The sequence below is a fragment of the Xyrauchen texanus genome, chromosome 20 (assembly GCF_025860055.1).
Source record: "Xyrauchen texanus isolate HMW12.3.18 chromosome 20, RBS_HiC_50CHRs, whole genome shotgun sequence".
Lineage (NCBI taxonomy): Eukaryota > Metazoa > Chordata > Actinopteri > Cypriniformes > Catostomidae > Xyrauchen > Xyrauchen texanus.
In genome coordinates, this window is record NC_068295.1 from 39645127 (window position 1) to 39664824 (window position 19698).

The 19698-nt window shown below is 36.1% G+C and overlaps 1 protein-coding gene and 1 pseudogene across 1 annotated transcript in view; one reads left to right on the forward strand and one right to left on the reverse strand.

Annotated features, from left to right (window-relative positions):
* Window positions 1–10047: 10047 nt before the first annotated feature.
* LOC127660591 (uncharacterized) lies at window positions 10048–15409 on the reverse strand (annotated as a pseudogene).
* A 2779-nt stretch (window positions 15410–18188) lies between these two features.
* The window catches only part of LOC127661112 (microcephalin-like), a 68243-nt gene continuing 66733 nt past the window's right edge, over window positions 18189–19698 (forward strand). Inside the window, exons 1-2 of the mRNA XM_052151686.1 lie at window positions 18189–18324; window positions 18626–18682. Coding sequence (XP_052007646.1) covers window positions 18646–18682 — 37 coding nt within the window. The 5' untranslated portion in view covers window positions 18189–18324; window positions 18626–18645. The remainder of the gene's footprint in view (window positions 18325–18625; window positions 18683–19698) is intronic.

The window sequence follows — 19698 nt, forward strand, 5'->3', positions numbered from 1 at the left end:
ACCAATCAAGAATTGATACGTTTTTAATGGCTTTCAGTGAATGTGAAAAGTCACACTACGGACAAAAGGAGGGAGCATTTTCTTTAGACATAAGGAATAAATTATAACAAAGATGTCCCAGGGTTTGATTTTTAATAAAACAAACAGATTTAAACTTTTTTCTTTTTGTTATATTGACACTTTCATCCTTCATCATTTATTTTTGGTACTTTTCAAATTCCTCTAACAGTTTGTATAGATTTTACTGCTTTTGCCTTGTCCTTGACTTTCAATATTAAACTATGAAAATCTATTATACAAATACAAATGAAAACTATGATAACCTAAACAAAGAGTGAAATAAGAATAGACTATTTTTAATATTTATTGTGACAAAATATGATTTCTATCAATTAAAAAATAATAATAATTATGACTGTCCCACAGAAAACATGTTTTAAAAGACTTAACTTTCTAGAATCCCACAATGCTAAAAGTGCCCAAAATTGAAGAAACACCTTTATATGCACCAATATACCTATACACTGGCCTAATAAACAGCAATACTATAAATAAACAGCAATATATATTTGTCTACATACATTTTTAACTAAAACGTTTTAAAATATGAAAATTGTTACAGGGAAAATTCTGAATGAATTATTTATAACAAAGAGTTATAAATAGTTTTATTGAAACTTTAAATCAGATACTGTTAAAACATCTGTCAGTGCTCTCTTACTCGCAAGTCGCAAGACAATGGGGTATCGCAAAATTGTCTGATGACAAACTCTGTAGAAACTTAATGGCTAAATAAACAGTTAAAATAATCGCAATATTCACCACGTTGGTTAATTTAAAACCACCAGCAAAATCACCATGAATATTTTGCAGATATATCGCCCAGCCTAATGCCGAGTTTACACTACACGATTTTAGGCCCGATATTCACTCGCCAACTGTTTTGCTGAGATTGCTGACGAAAGCCTAATCAGAGCTCACTCCCGTGAGCGACGAACACTATGTATGAATTATAAAATATGTGATGTCTAGCATGTTAAATATATGGACCTATCTGCAATTCCAAATCACGCAATGTGAAATGTGTTTTGACTGAATACAACTAGAGCGTTGTACTTGATGTACCTGCAACAGAACATCAACTAGCATGGCTGCGGTATCAAGAAAGTCTCATCCAAAGAAATGGAGGAAACGGGAGGGCCCATGCTGCGATTCAAAAGGGAGACTGTTCTTTTGAGAGAGAGAGAACTCATAGCATTTGAAAGGGTAAGCCCAACAAGTAAACGAACGGGGAAAATGAGCATGAAAGATGGTCACACTGCGTTCAAAAGTGAGGGCTCACACTGCAATTAGAACTGGAGACTGCTCTCTAGAGAGAGAGCTCACTGCATTCGAAAGGGTAAGCCCAGCAAGCAATCAAACGGGGTAAATTGAAACGAGAGTTGGTTTGTGCTGTGTTCGAAAGGGAGGGCTCACAATGCAATTCGAAGGAGAGACTTTTCTATGGAGAGAGAGAGCTCATGGCATTCAAACGGGAAAGCCCAGCAAGCAGTCGAACACGGAAAATGTGAGTGAGAGTTAGCTCGCACTGTCTGCTCCACGCCATGTCACATCTACGTCTGAGTCTGCTCCACGGCATGTCACGGACATGTCTGAGTCTGCTCCACGGCATGTCACGGCCACATCTGAGTCTGCTCCACGGCATGTCACGGCCACATCTGAGTCTGCTCCACGGCATGTCACGGCCACGTCGGAGTCTGCTCCACGTCATGTCACGGCCAAGTCTGAGTCTGCTCCAAGCCATGTCATGGCCACGTCTGAGTCTGCTCCACGCCATGTCAAATCTACGTCTGAGTCTGCTCCACGGCATGTCACGGTCATGTCTGAGTCTGCTCCACGGCATGTCACGGCCACGTCTGAGTCTGCTCCACGCCATGTCACATCTACGTCTGAGTCTGCTCCACGTCATGTCACGGCCACGTCTGAATCTGCTCCAAGCCATGTCACGGCCACGTCTGAGTCTGCTCCACGGCATGTCACAGCCACGTCGGAGTCTGCTCCACGTCATGTCAAATCTATGTCTGAGTCTGCTCCACGCCATGTCACATCTACGTCTGAGTCTGCTCCACATCATGTCACGGCCAATTCTGAGTCTGCTCCACACTATGTCACAGCCACGTCTGAGTCTGATCCACGCCATGTCATGGCCATGTCTGAGTCTGCTTTACGCCATGTCATGGGTACGTGTGAGTCTGCTCCACACTATGTCACAGCCATGTCTGAGTCTGCTCCACACTATGTCACGGCCACGTCTGAGTCTGCTCCATGTCATGTCACGGCCACGTCTGAGTCTGCTCCATGGCATGTCATGGCCACGTCTGAGTCTGATCCATGCCTTGTCACATCTACGTGTGAGTCTGCTCCACGCCATGTCACGGCCACGTCTGAATCTGCTCCAAGGCATGTCACAGCCACGTCGGAGTCTGCTCCACGTCATGTCACGGCCACATCTGAGTCTGCTCCATGCCATGTCATGCCACGTCTGAGTCTGCTCCATACTAGGTCACGGCCACGTCTGATTCTGATCCATGCCATGTCACGGCAACGTCTGAGACTGCTTCACGCCATGTCACAGGCACGTGTGAGTCTGCTCCACGCTATGTCATGGCCACGTCTGAGTCTGCTCCACGTCATGTCACGGCCACATCTGAGTCTGCTTCACGCCATGTCACGGACACGTGTGAGTCTGTTTCACGCCATATCACTGTCAATACTTAATCTTCCATTAAGTCATTATCCATTGTGTATATAATGCCCTGTTGTTTGCTTGTTCTTTGTCAGTTGTTATGTGTTTTGTCAGTATACCTGTTCCCATCGTGGATGTTTCCTGTGCTCTCCCATCATGGTTGTTTACTTTATTCCTATGTTTTCACTGTTACATTGTACTTTGTTTATTTTATTAAAGAACTGTTTTGCCACACCTAGATCCAGCTCTCCTGACTTCCATTCCAAACATTACAATAGCAGCAAGTGTTTAATTCACCAGCATTTTACAGTAAATCATACCTAGATGCCTTTAAGCACACATGAACAAGCTAAAGGTGACTTTGCCAAGAAAATAAAACTCCATAAGATTTAGGAGAGAATAAACCTTAAGAGGAAGCTGATTCAGCTGTGGTGACCATCCTCCTCTGGGTTATGCCATAATAATTTATTACATTATAACTGTATAGTACAGTACACTATATCTATATTATGTCGTGTGAATTTGTATTTATCTGTTCATTATGAACTGTTGTTATTCATTGTGTGATCTTCATTATCATTATCACAAATGCTTGAAGGCTCGCAGTCCTGTTTTTATTGTTATAGCCTAAGGATAAATCACTTACCCTATTTTCAAATGTTTAGGGAAAGAAAATGATTGTACTAAATCTAATTCAGATGGATGGATGGATGGATGGATGGATGGATGGATGGATGGATGAATGGATGGATTAATGGATAGATAGATAAGCAGAGAGAAAAAAGCACTACACTACAGATGTTAAAAAGTTTATTAAAAAATAAATATAAGATTATAAATATACATAAGATTATAGATATATAAGATCATAAATAAAATGGTTCATATTTGGGTCCTCCAATGTTTAAACAAAATCTACGCCCTGGACTTTTGAAGTGTGATAGATATTGTTGTCTCATGCAAACTTTTCTTTGACCAGGGACTGAAGGTAGCATAGAGTGAGTTTTGTAAATGTTCTATATGCTCCTATTTAGTCATTCATCTTTATACACCTGTACTTTGTCGCATACTCAATGCCTTTTTCTTATTTTTCAAGATCCTCTTACATCTGCTTGGAATGTTCTTCTATGTTCATGGTTTAGTTGCATTGTTTAAGCACTGAGTATTGATGTACCCAAACAAATGTTTGTGTTTACACTGTCATTTATGCATTAATTGAATTTTATTTATGTGATTATGTGAATTTGGTTACCTCAGAGGTAATTAATGTGTGTGAAATAAAGAGGAGGTTACTGATGTCTTTCCTGATGTAATTATTAATTATTGTAGTACAATTTCTGCTTTGTGCATTTTGACATAATAGAGTACTTTGTATGGATGCCCAAAAGGAAATAGTTTTTTCTTTTTTTTCAGATGATGCTCTTTATAGCTCAGGAGACTCAATTTCATTCAATTATCAACTTTTCTTAAGGAATAAAACTCTCTATAATGTTGCTGATTTACAGTAACAGTACAGAGTATGTCAATCAGTGAAACTTTTATTGATAATCAATTAAATAAAAAATTAAATGACACTACTTGTAAGTTTGTTGAGTCAGGCTGACTGCCCCCTACTGACACAGCTTGTAAATAAATAATGTTACATGTACTTCAAGCTTAAGTTGCTCCGATGATAGGATAATTCTTATTTTTATTACAGAATTAATGTTCATAATATGTTGCCTGTGAGTGTGCATGTGTGGGTGCGTGTGTGTGTGTGTGTGTGTGTGTGTGAGAGAGAGAGAGAGAGAGAGAGAGAGAGAGAGAGAGAGAGAGAGAGAAAGGAGTACATGGGTGCTCTCCAAATAACTTTTGGATAATACATAATTTTTTGGTTACTTTTATCTGGTTTACTTTGCCAATGTCTTTGTTTTATTTGGTTATGTTGCTGTGGTAGCCTGTACATTTTTTGAAATGACTTAAATAATTTGGCAAAGTGATACTCTGATGCGGTCAAGACCTGGAACTACTGCATAGCTGTGCATTTACCTTAGAATATCTGTCATCCAATTAAATTCAAGCATTCAACTGCCATGTGGGAGGCTATAATAACTCCATATAACTGTAATAACACCATGGTTAATTACATCAAAACTATGGCTTCTAACAAAAACATGGTAACAAATATACTATAGGAAAACCATGGTTAAATTTCGTAAACTTCGACATCGGTGAGTGGGAGATCAGAGCAAATATTATTTTCACTTACACATTTGCTTCAAGAGCTAAAGACAAAATCCACTATTACATTTGAATGACTTTCCAGAATAATAATAAAATAGAGCGGTGGATTAAGATGCCAGATGTACTGTCACTCTCTCAGCAGCTGTAATAGAAACCTCCTCACAGCTGTGGTAACTCATAATTAAAATAAACTATGGTAATATAACACAAATCATAATGTTTTACATTTACACTCAATAAAAAAATTAATGATAAAAAAGATTATATTGTGAGATTTATGCTGCTAAATTAATCACACTCTGTGTGAAATTTAGAAATATGTGAAGAGTCTCATTTCAAACAAGAATGAACACTATGTTCAGTATTATTATTTTTATTCACAAATGGGTCTCTTACAATAGATAACTAAGCAAGTGTACCTTCTGAGCTTACAATTAAACTTTGCTTGCCAATTTTTAACAATGCAATATCATTTATAGCATGGAACTAAAAATAAGGGAAATGACAAACTGAAAATGTATATTTAAGGCATGATTATTTATATATATTATTTATCTTCTAAAGATGCAGTCACCAATATAAATTTTTTGGGTGGGGGGGAACAACAAAGGTTGTTATGTGTGTTTTACAGTTTAAAAGATAAATAGTTTCTGGCAGCCATATTAAATATAATAATAGGCTGATGGTTGCAGTGTACGCATATTTTAATAAAGAAGTAAACAGTACTGAAGATTGGCTGTTAAATATCAGATAATGATTCAAATTTAGCTAAATGTTGCACTATAAACACATGAATAATTACAGTATTTCTCCCAAAAAATGTATCAGATTATTTACTAATAAATGTATTGAACAAGTAATCACATTAATACTAACTTTACCTTTAAGTTACTTTCTAAAACACTTTTCCGCTCAAGAAATTCAAAATAGTGTATTTCTTTCTTTCTTGTTCATTGTTACACACATGCCATACACTCAGCACCTCACATTTCTTCTTCGAAAAGGCCATAATTCGTGTATTCTACATAAATAATATATTGTAAATAGCACTGTCAGTTGCTTACGTTTTTAATCACAATTAATTGGTTAATATTTTGTAGCTAATCGCGATTAATCGCAGATTTTATGAATGTAACCTCTTTTCTTGTACTTGCTCATTTTGATTATTGGGGTGGTTAACTTCCTCCCATCCCCCCCTGGAATCTCTGCCCTTGCCTAAGATTATCTGTATTTATTCAGATCTGTATGCCCTATTCCCTTCGAAGACAATCGCCCTCCACTGTGAGAATTTAGGATGGCTGAAAGGTGATAACGGTCAGTCAGAACTCACTTTTAAAGAGATTATCATTGGCCCTACAGTATGGATTGTGCGCTCTTCGAAGTGACCTGTTAAGGTATGATCAGCTCCAGTTAGAACACAGACAGATGCGCTAAATAGTTTTAGGTTTAGGGTGTGTTCTCATATAGCATTTGATTGGATGAGGTTTCTCAACCTCTATGTGACATCATGGATGTTCCTGAGTCTTTTTTATAGAGAGACAGCAGATTTGAAATGCTTATATGTTCTGAAAATGTATTTTGTCAATGTTTAGAAGTACACTAGCATATAGATGACCTTGGACTAAAAGCAATGTATGCGGCAATGCAATGCCTTTTGAATAAATATCTGTATACGTATATACAGTCTTGACAGAAAATTATTAATGTAAGTAAAAAGTATGACTTGTTGTTTGGAATTATATCATATTCCCTTGTGATGTTGGTTCAGAGAATTCTACTGCAAATGATTCTAGATATCCCACTTTTTCTGAGGTGAGTAGATGTGCTTTGACATATAAGGATCAAGAGTGAGCTTGTGTAGGAGTGTTTCCTCTTCCTCTCACTCTCTCATTAATTCAGATGGCTTGGACAGTCAGTGGTCCAGCACATCAATAATTAATTGGCATGCATATTCAGTAAAGAGTTGTGGGCAGTTGCACACAGCCTCTTGACAGAGTGTGACCAAAAAACATCCTCTGTGACATGGTTTGGGTGTAAAGTCGCCCTTCCCTCGCCCTTTGTCCCACGTGTACATGGTGTTGCCTTCAAAATGGTTTAAACGTGTTAGTTCCGTATTAACCTTAGAACTTCTTATTAACAAAATAAATATTTATATTAAATGTTTAAAATAACTTAATGAGTGGTGCCCAAAACTTTTAGGGTGTTGTGGGTGGTTGCTTGGTGCTTGCTCTAAAGAGCCCACCCCAATTATCTATGATATCCTGTTCACTAGATTTGTCTTTTTGTCGTTTTTAGATTTGTTTTCCCTCTATGTCAGTCTAAGGATTTTTTCCTGTTTTAACATTCACTAGGAAAAATCATATTGCACACCTCTCCTCAACTAGCCACATAATTTGAGGTATTCTTGTCGGTTGCACAAGCAATGGGGGAAGAGTTTCATATATATAAAATACTCTGGTTAAGGGCTTTTGCTTATTTTCAAATTGTGTGAGTTCACAGAGAAGCCTATATATGGGGTGGAATCTGAGAGTGTGTTAGTTAAAGTGCATCATTCAAGTCAAACAGCATATTACACAAGTGTAGGCAACCCAGTTTTATGTCAAGTAATAGTACAAAAGAAAATTGAGATATTATAATAAATTGTATGAGTTGGCTCAAGTTCAAATTTACAACTTTTACTCCAATAGAGAAAAATAAAGAACCAATTAATGATTTTTCCTAAGTTGAACCCTTAACCTAAACCTAACCATAAAGTCTAACCCCTCTCCCAATCCCTAAACCCAGCCACAATTCTAATAGGAAAATAACATTTGTGTTCCATGGAAGAAAGGAAACATCAGGGTTTGAGATGAGAGGAGAGAAGCATTTTACGGGTTATTGACATTTGTTTTGCATAAAAAAATCAATCCACAGTTGCCTTTCTTAAAATAGTGTTGTGTAGAAAGACGGCTGAAACTTAATACCTGTTTTGTATCGATTTGAAATTCTGTTTGCCAATTGGTTGGTCTGTATGTGAATATAAGTCGTTATTTTATCGTATAAGCCATATTTTGCAATATGGTCTGATTTTGAAAAGAAAAATATCAATATTAAAGTCATTTTTTACTGTCAGTTTCAACTTCACATTCTTCTTCTTTTGTTTTTGGTGATTTGCATTCTTCATTCATATCGCCATCTACTGGGCAGGGAGGAGAATTTATAGTAAAAAGGGCTTAAATATTGATCTGTTTCTCATCCACACCTATCATATCACCTCTGAAGACATGGATTTAACCACTGGAGTAATATGGATTGCTTTTATGCTGCCTTTATTTGCATTTTTTTAGCTATAGAATTTTGGTACCCAAGCAGTTGCATTGTATGGACATACAGAGCTGAAATATTTTCTTTTAAAAATCATAATTTGTGTTCACCAGGAGGAAAGTCGTACACATCTGGGATGGCATGAGTGTGAGTAAATAATGGGTGAATTTTCATTTTTTATGAATTATGTTTAAAAAAACAAACAAAAATATATTGGCATTACCAAAGTACATGTTAGAGTGCAGAGTGTAATACTAAGATATAATGTGTAAAACAATGGTAAAAAACAAAACAAATTGCACTTATGTGTATAATAAAGGGTTACTGTGGCCCTATGTATTTATGACACAGTTGCGTCTGCTGTATCTACTGTATGTATGCAAAATCTGTGGTCAGTTTTCCATTTTCTTCATTTTTACCCAGTGAAATAGTCTGCCAGTACATTTTGAGATGCTAGTCTGCCAGTACACCATGTAAACAGAGGCAAAGTGGATAAGCTATGAACATAGAAGAACACAGCTGTGCAGAAGAGCTTTGGGCAGATGGCGAGAGCTTTCTCTACTTGCTTTGTTCACTGTTAAATCGTGCATACTGCCTTTTCTTTTATGGTCCTGTCGATTCTGTGCCAGCTGTAGCGTAGAGGAGAAAAGCTAGCAGTTGTCCCTCCTCTTTTGTAAAACCCTGTTCCCCTCCACCTAAATAATGTAGTAACAAGCTGTCTCTGAGCAACTGTGCTTCATGCATCGGTTCTCTGGTAGCTAAAACCCACCTTTCACCAGAATTAATTGGATTACAGGTAGATGCCAATGCATGCCAACATGGACAAGAAAGCAGCTGCCAGTGCTTTGAGAGTTCTGGCATCACAGTGCAATCAAAGGCATCCCTAATCAAAGTGTTATGAACCATATTTGAAACTTATTATGAGTGACAATCCAGCGCTGGAATTTCTTTCTTTTGAACGTTATGACAAGTGCTTGTTGTGGCATTATGTGTAAGCAGTACGAGCGCTCAACTCGCTTCACATATCGACACCTAATGGGCAGGGGTGAGAATTTATAGAAACTTAAGAAACTTATAGACTTAAATATGGAACTGTTTTTCACCCACACATATCATATCTCTTCTGAAGACATGGATTAAACCACTGGAGTCTTATGGATTACTTTTATGCTGCCTTTATATGCCTTTTGGACCTTCAAAGTTCTGGCCACCATTCACTTACATTCTCTTGTATACACAGCAAATTTGAAAGTGTTAAATTAACACTCACAGTGTGAAAATTAGCACTTTTTCGGGGTTTATATAGGTCCACACTAAATAGAGTTAAACTTACACTTTAAATAGTGTTTTTTTTTTACACTTGCTTAGTGTAAAACAACACTGTAAGTGTTCACTGTTAACACCATTAGTGCCTCCCCCCCTCTCATTTACACCAAGTTAGTGTTGAAACTACACTAGTTGTGTCAATATCTTATCACCAAGAGATTTATTTCCACACTAATACAGTGTTAATACAAACCCTGATTAAGGTTGTGTAATCGGTATTTGACTAAAAATACATGTGCATTCAGTTAAATAAGTCAACACGCTGTATCAGTTTGAAATTCTATTTATTTTCAAAACAGATGTAACAATTACACAAAAGAAGGTACAATATATTCACCATCATCTGACCCATATAAACACTGCAGATCAAAAGGCCTGTAGAACTTCAAGCTGTTGGCTTTTTTTTAAATTTATTTATTTATTTTTTTTATTTTTTATTAACATTTAAACTAATTTAAAAGCCTTGCACGCAGTTCCCTTACTCTGGGAGACTCACTTGAAAGACCAACATCTATGTTGTAAACTGTGGTCTGCAGGAAGGTAAAGAAGTTGACCAGGGCTTCCTCGTAGGACAAGTTGAAGACATAGTGAACTTTTAAAAGTTCAAAGGCACTCAAGGAACTGGTTCCAGAGCAAGGGATAAGGCGCTTGTCCACAACGATGTAAAAGTGGTCGATCCTGCCCTTGATCCTTCCTGATCCCAGTAGAAATGGCTGGTGGCCATCCCTCCCACTGAGATGGCCTTCAATACTGGTGCACGACTGAAAAGAAAAAAAACTTAGATTAAACAGGAAAAAACTTATTACAATGTGAAATGATAAATGCATTAAACATGGTGCTGGTAGTGGTAACTTGCTCACATTCAAATTAAGTAAACAAATAGAATTAAAATAAAAAAATTGATAAAATAACAATAAAAAAAACAAACACCTGAGACACACCTTAAACCAATATGTGCCAGACAAAAGCAGTTGGTATCATGCTTTGTGCATTACAATGAAATGAAAACGTCTTTAAAAGGAATCCCCCCCTCCCACCACCAGAATTTTTTTTTTGGGCTGATACACCCTCAGCCAAACCAAGCAATGTAACTGACTTACTTCATTAGAACACAAACAAAGAGTTGTACATGGAAATCCAAGAGCTGTAGGTCAATAGAATGCAAGTGAATGCATGCAATCAGTTAGAGATTCTAAAAAGGTACATTTAGACAGTAACATTATGCCAGCGATTTTCAATCCCGGTCCTGTGGACCAACGGCTCTGCGCATGTTGTATGTCTACCTTATGTAACAAACCTGTTTCAGATCTTCACCTCATTAGGTAAAAGCTTTATGAACTAAACTAAAGGGTTAGTTCACCCAAAAATGAAAATTCTTTCATTTACACACCCTCAGGTTGTTCCAAACCTGTTTGGAAAATGTCTTTGCACTGTTGAACACAAAGATATTTTGAAGAAAGTCTGTAAACAGGCTGTTTTGGGTAGCCATTGACTCTAATAGTATTTTTATTTTTTCTACTATAGGAGTCAATGGCTGCCCAAAGTGGCCCGTTAACAAACTTCTTGTTCAGCAGTACAAAGAAAGGTATAGAGGTTTGGAACAACCTGAGGTTGAAATTTTTGGGTGAACTATCCTTAAGTGTCTCAGGTCAGAGAGACAAAATGTGCAGAGGGTTCAGTCCCAAGGAACATGAATGAAAACCACTGCATTTTTGGGTTTATAACCCAAATCTTAATTTAAATGTTCACAATGACTTTGCAACAGTATTGTTAGTTTTACCTTATGAAACTGCACAAGTCTGTCAACAGCCTCTGTTGGACTGATCTTAGTCTTCTTCCTTCCTGGAGGAGGCAGGAGATGCAACAGCAGCAGGACAGATGACATGTCACTGTCCCAATCTGAATGAGTAGACGTTTAGGAAGACACAAACAAAGATTTAGTGCTAACAACAACAAGAAATCAGAGCAAATATGAAATTATGACATCCTCACAAATCTTGCCAACCATTTTCAGATCCTCATCCACCTGCTGCATTGAGAAGACACCGAATTTCTGCTGTTGAAGTAAGAGACTTGGCTTCGTTGATGATCTTTAGCTTGAATGCCGTCTCCCACCTCTGAAGAAACTTGTTGGATGTTTCACCATTGAACAGCAGAGCAAAGTCCTTATTTATCTAATGACAAAGCATATTACAAGATTTCTAAGAGGTTACTTGGACTTTTTCAACCTTTACCACCCAAATGGATAGTGTGCGCATATTGTTTTGATAGACTAAGAAATCATGAATGTATTTACTTGAATTCTTTCAAAACTTATCACTACGTCTGAAAGGTATGTACGAGCAAGAGTGATACATCTATGAACGAATGAGTCAAAGTAGCAATTATGTTAAAGAGTAAACTTATAAGATACAAAAAAAAAAAAAAACCTAAAGTATGCATATCTAAAACACTTAAAACAATCTTTGAAAAGAATAATAAATGTTTTACTTACCAATCCTTTTACATCCAAATATCTTGGGAAGACATCAAGGACATCAGCTGATCTTTCAGGATTATGTACCAGTTCTTGTCTATGCTTAAAAGTTTCCTTCATCTTCTGCATAACTTCAGCTTCATCAGCTGTGTGGACAAGGAAAGAAATTGCCTCTCTGCATGCATCTCCTTCAAGTTGTTGCACATCATCTATCCTCCTTCGTCGACTTGGTCCTCCACTTTCAGTCATCTCCAAGCGAACACGTTTTGGGTTCTTCCTCGACAAAGTTTTAAGGCGCCAGGAGATGAACCCTGTTCCCTTTTCCGGATCGTAGAAATGCTCCTGTCAAAAAGACAAGAGAACACTTTCTGTAAAATCTGAACAGTCATTATGTTACATAGATAGATAATAGAAACTGCTATTACATGCCACAAAAAGGAGTATATAACTTCATGTCAAACTAGACTGTATTTCAAGTACATCAATACAAAAGCCATTACATAGCCATTTGTTGAAAACGGGTCTCTCAGGCTAGGAAAAAGAGAAATAATGCCCAAAGCATAAGTTTCCCGCTGATTGCGGGTGGGGATCCTCCTGCAATGTAAAAAAAAAAAGGGTTAATGGTAAACTGGTCCTTGTTTTCTACATCAATTGACACAGCTGTGTGTATTTCTTGCATCTGTGCATTGAAGTCTTACCCATGAATATCAGTCATGTGACTGACAACAATATTAACAATCTGACGTCTGGTGCTGTGCTTTAAAGTTTTAGATGTCTGGTATTCTTCAAGCACTTCCTCACCACCAGATTTTTTTTCCAGTGCATCTTGGACAATCTGATTAAACATGCCCACAACACAGGTGAACACATGAAGACTACTAAAATGGTGAAAGAATTATTATATGGACAAGTTAACCATAAGGAAAAACATGCATACATACCCGTTTTGCTTTTTCAGCATCTATGTTAAAACTGTTGCTGACCATTGCCGTTTGATTTTGCACTGCTCTCTCTGTCTCTTCACGGTCAGTTGAAGAGAGTGAAAGAGTATCAGTGCATGTACTGGGGGTTGAGCATCTTGTGGGTGAAAACTTTTGACAGAGAAAAGCAAAACATGATTTTAATGTTTTCTCTAAAGGCATCAAATCAAACAGGGCTTTGTCTAAATGTTCTTTACTTCTGAAGCAAGAATTTTCCATCACAAATCGAAGGGTTAGTTTAGCAAAAATTTTAATTGTCATTACTCACCCTCATTACTTCCGAACCCGTAACACCTCCGTTCATCTTTGGAAAGACAGATTAAGATATTTGATGAAATCAGAGCTCTCTTAACCATCCATAGGCAGCAACATCATTGCAACTTTCACTTCATAACATTAAAGTTGAACCATTGGAGTCACATGGACTATTTTAACAATGTATTTACTACCTTTCTGGGCCTTGAAAGTGGTAATTACGTTGCGGCCTATGGATGGTTCAGAGAGCTCTCAGATTTCATCAAAAATGTCTTCATTTGTGTTCTGAAGATGAACGATAGTCTTAATGGTTTGGAACGACATGAGGGTGAAAAATGACATTCATTCAAACTCCAGTTCCCCGTTTTAGACATTATTAACCCAAACAAATCTGTGACAATATTCAATAAACTGCTAAAAACTCATAAGTGAGCACTTAATTGTATCCTGCTAATACTGTAGCCTGGACTATTTTAGACAATGTTTGCATTATTAACACTTCTCATGGTATTGCCACCTCATGATGAATCCCTTGTTGTATTAGCGTCTGCTAAAGGTAAATGTGTTTATCTGACCCAAATGAATTTTGTCCCCAGGATAATTACACTGAAGTCCTTGAAGGTATGTCTCAAGTGTTATTATAGACTTACCCTCAGACAAACCAGCAGAAATATTTTCTTCCGGACATCTTACAGTTAGGCACAAGTGTGGACTGCTTTCGATCAATTCATGGAAGATGTCCTCTTCCACATTGGTGTCGGTGTCATCAAAGATTTGAAGAGCTGCAGTTCTTGTCAACCCAAATTTGCTCTTAACTGAAAAGTAATTTTAACAATAGCATCAAAAATATATAAATAAAGTTTAATTTGTTAACATGGACTAAGAATGAACAAAACTTCTACAGCATTTGTTAATGTTAATCTTAACATATAATACATTATAAAAATCATTAGTTGTATCTGTTAACATTAATGCACTATGAACTAAAATTACAAACAGTTCTACTTTTAACTAATACTAAAGTTATTTAATGTTAACAAATTAGACCTTATTGATAAGTGTTAACAATACACAGGCCCTGTGGACTTGAGTGGGCTTATACCTCAAGCATATTGCTATATGACTAAGTACATTTCTAAGTAGCAGCACAAGCTTCTTAACTTACCTTCATTGAGAAAATCTTGGAACGTACAATCGCTGAGCAATTTCACAAATTTCTTTACACCTTGATACTGAACTTTAACCAGCATGATGAAAGCTGTTGGTCAAGAAAAATGCAGATTACGACGCTGTTAAGTGTTAATATTAAAGTAGTTCCAGCGAGCCGCTGTTGCAAGAAGCTCATTAAAGTGAAATTGCAGCAAATTAATTCGTATCTACTAATTGTATACATTGCATATGACGCGTGCGCGTCAAAAACATGTCTCATATGATGAGCAAACATCATAGTCATACGCTGGCAGAAAGTTCAGCAAAACATTTCCTGCTTGATTATCCGATAATTTATCTCCGCTGACATTTATCTTGCAGACAAGTAATCGCTATATATAACGTTACTTGTAAATTCCTGATCATCCGAAGCTGCGCGTTCAAGGTCCACGTAAAAAATAAATAAAGATTTGCGCGTTACTGCTGCTCACTTAAACAGTCAGAGATTATTTGTGGAACAATGCACAGTTATACTAAAATATAGGAGATAAAAATGCATTACAATGATATTTGGCAGTACAAATAACGTGAGCCCCAAGAAGGGGAATATGGATGCCGCATAATTTGCGTTAATTTAACTCATTAAACAGTTTGTTAAACAAATCACAACCCTGTTAAGATCTAAAATATAAGAAAATGTAAGATTAAAACTGCTGACTAGCCTGACTTAAAATATGCAACTCTTACCTCAATGTGCTAGCAAAACGGCCTCGAAATCATATCGGTGGTCTGTCGTGTTATCTGAAAGAAAATAATGTTAGCACTCAGGCAATGTTGAGAAACGTACTAATATTATTCTGAATGGTCAGAAATGTAAACTAAACATGAACATTTTTAAGTGGCTATAAAATATTATACCTGTTTGAGCACTCCTCTCCTCGTGGTCGTCCGCCATTAATCAAAGAGGAAATAATGTGCAAGGACCGGAAATTGGGTCAACTCATCACCAGTGTCAATTATGTCAACTCGCTGTAATTACGCTGACTCCGACCACTGATTTACTCTGCAAGTGTTGATGCCATTCAAATCAACACCAGAATCAACACTTTGTAACTCGGATAAATTAACACCATAAAAACAACTCTAAACTACACTGGATATTTTGCTGTGTAGACCTACAGAGCTGAAATCTTCTTCTAAAACTCTTTGTGTTCAGCAGAATAAAAAAGGTCATGCACATCTGGGATGGCATGAGTGTGAGTAAATGATGAGAGAGCTTTCATTTTTGGTGAAATATCCCTTTAAATGAAGTGCTGAACTATGTTTTGTTTTTACTTTCAGGACCGACAGTGGCAGATGTAGAGAATAAAGTTATCAAATTAATAATTTGACATATTTATTTGAGTTCTTGAATTGGCCATTAAGAACTACTAAAACACATCGTTTAAAATAATATTTTACTTTGCATAATTTAATTAATATTCATGAGTTTCGCAACTTCCGCTATAAGCAAACACGTATCCATCGTTTGCACTTAACTAGTGCTATAGTGACCTCTACTGACAGAGAATGTACATAAACACAATTCGCACTCGAACCCATTAGAGCATGTGTGTGTGTGTGTGTATCTATGTATATATGCATGATGTGTGTATGTGTGTATGTGTGTATGTGTGTATGAGAGAGAGAGAGAGAGAGAGAGAGAGAGAGAGAGAGAGAGAGAGAGAGAGAGAGAGAGAGATTTTATATTGTGTATTTCTATATATACACTATATTTTCTATTCATTATTTACTTTTATTCTATTTTTTTATTATTACTGGAAGCTTCTGTCACCAAGACAAATTCCTTGTATAAAATACTTGGCAATAAAGCTCATTCTGATTCTGATTTTAGAATCAAATATGATCCATGATTAATTATTTTAATAAGACAAACATCTAGTTTCGGGCTAGGGGGCCTTCAAATATGTTTTTGGACAGTGGGGGCCTTGGAGTCAAATAGGTTGAGAACCACTGCATTAGAAGCATATACGATTCACATAACAAGGATCATTACTTTATGATTCTAACATACGACAAATACAAGTTCAGCTTGAAAGTTATTTATTGTATGACTGTTTTTTACACACAATATGGGCTTCATTCATGAAACAAAAGCATAACAAATAACTCTGTAAATCATTTGTAAAACATAATGTTTACATAAAGCTTGAAAGCATAAAGTCTTATGCACTAAAGTGAATACAATAATTTAGGTAAGGAATTACACATCATTTTGTTATGCTCATTTCCCCTGAATGAGGCCAAAATTGGTATTAAAACAACAACAACAGTGACAGAAAAAGAAGATGGAAATAATAATAATAATATACAATAAAAAATAAAGTGAGTGAACTTTCAACCAGGGTTGGGAGGGAATGTATTCCACTACAGATTAGAGAGTACATGCTGTACAATTGTCATTTGTAACATATTCCATTAGATTACTCAAGGTCAGTAACATATTCTAAATACTTTGGATTACTTCTTCAGCACTGGTAGATTGTTTCACTTGTTTTGACTATAAAAATTCTGTCAGTACAGTCAGACAAAATACACATGATAAAAATACATTCTCTGAAAAACTGAAATAGCTTCTGCAGTGTTGTTTCTAAAACAAGATCAATCAAATGTATCTTGTTTTAAGGATTTTTGATATTTTTACAGGAAAACAATACAAAAATTATTATCAAGAATATGATTTTTGCCCTAATATCAAAGATCTTACTAGAAAAAAGAAATTATGATCCAACATGAATTTTCTTAATAAAAAAATATGATCGTGTCTGGAACATGCACATGTAAAATGGCGAGAAATAGCATTTTATCTTAGCATAAAGCTGACAATTTACACAAAGTTTATTTCTATTTCTTCTGCTCCAAACTTACTTCAAACTTACTTCTCTGTCTGCTCGTATGAATGTAACACATCATAAGAAAGTGTTTCACCGCTGTTCAAATAAACTTTGGATCACATCATTTATATGTATAAATGTTTTACATCTCTTCAGTAATCAAAATACTTTTTGGAATGTAACTGTATTCGAATTACCAATTATTTAAATTGTAACTGTAGTGGGATACAGTTACTTATATTTTGTATTTTAAATACTTAATCCCGTTACATGTATTCCATTTCAACAAAACATTATTGAAAATTAACCCTTGTGCGACAAAAATGTCCATGTCAAAATACTGCCATAATGATAATATATTAATATTATTTTCCACTTTCAATTAGATAATTTTGTTAACCAACATCAGTCCTGATCATAACTACCAAATATTTTTTGATTAAAGGATTTTAACCCTTTAAATGCCAGTTTGTTTATATAATGCCACTGTTGTCGTTTTTTTTTATAAATAAAAATAAACACACACTCAGGACTAGAGGAAAAAAATGTCAAATATTGCGTTTTTAATGGAGACATTTTTATCCTGAAGGTCCTGAGTGTAATATTCTGTGTACACAGTATATTATAGATGTATTATAGGAACTGAGGTTAAAATATAAAAATTCCCCCAAAAAAAAAAAATAAAAAATGAAAAAGCGTTAAGAAAATTGTAATGTACATATCAAAGCAAGTTCAAAATATTCTAATTAAAATTCACAAGGCAAGAGGCCAAAAGGTATGAACCAATGGGGGCGAAGAACGTCACAGAATTCCCATCATGCGCTGCAAAAGGAAATATTAGCGCGAAAAAAATCCCCACACTCCCCCGTTACAGCGGCGAATAATCAAATAAAAACGTTTTTGCGATGTGTTCTAAATAAAAACAAAGATTCACACGATAACGCAACGATCATGGATTCTTCATCAGTCAAGGTGAGTGATAAACAGCGCTGTGTGCTTTTCTTACCGACAGTCTAAACGGTGTGTTGTGACACAGACTCCTGCGTTTCATCAGCTGCAACATTAAAACTGTTGCTTTTTAAAAATAAAGTTACATTGATATTCTTGCGCTTGCTTTACTTTTACCTCTATTAAAGTCGATGTTCCTCATTTTGACAAGTGCTATTAAAGATTTAGATGTTCCACAGAAGTCGGTGTGTTTTGATGGATGCAAATGACATCTGTTTGGCCTTTTATGATTGTGTACGGTTTTTTTCCCTGTGTGTTTGTGCAGGGTTAGAAGAGACCTCAATCATGACAGGAAGAAGCATTTCCATTAAAGTCCTTAAAGGTATTGACATTATAAACTCTACATTTATGGTCATTTATCAAAATATGTTGACAAACATGTTGCTTGAATTTTTAGTCATGAAAAAGATTTCTAATAACACAGTTGAAAAGACATTATTCCATAACCTTTAATTAAATTATATGAAATAGCTGGACTCTTTATTGTTTGACCCTTTTTAGAAAAAAAAACCAAACACTTGTTCCCTTTCTCTGGTACACCACGTGTATAAAATTAACAGTTGGTCATGTGTTTATTCTCGTTTTGTAAGGCCTAACCAGCATGCAAAAAAGAAAAACAAAACAAGTAATTAATCATTTAAAAAGAATGTTTGTCCTTTTGATTTCATGTCATTGGTGTTATAATAGACCTTTTTCACACTCTGGGTTTTGTGATGAATGGGAGATCAGAGCAAATATTATTTTCACTTACACATTTGCTTCAAGAGTTAAAGACAAAATCCACTATTACATTTGAATGACTTTCCAGAATAATAATAAAATAGAGCGGTGGATTAAGATGGTCAGATGGGAGAAGATGCCAAATTTACTGTCACTCTCTCTGTAGCTGTAATAGAAACCTCCTCACAGCTGTGGTAACAATTTTTTTAACTAATTCCAGGGTAATATAACACAAATCATAATGTTATAAATGTACACTCAATATAAACAAAATAATAATATTAAAATAATTGTGAGATTTATGCTGCTAATTAAGGTGGAAACAAGTCCCCACAGTCTGTGAAAAAGGTCTATATCAATGATAAAAATGTGCATTTTGAAAATGCAAAAGTTGTCAAAGAACTTCCAAGGTCAATGTTCAGAGGAAGAAGAGGTTGGCTTTCCCACCATGTTGAAAGTTATTACATTTCTTGCTGTGAGATGTTACCCCACACTTCAATCAAGGCACTTGCAAGTTCCCAGACCTTTCTGGGGGTAATGGCCCTAGCCCTCACCCTCCGATCCAACAAGTCCCAGATGTGCTCGATGGGATTGAGATCCGGGCTGAACGCGGACATT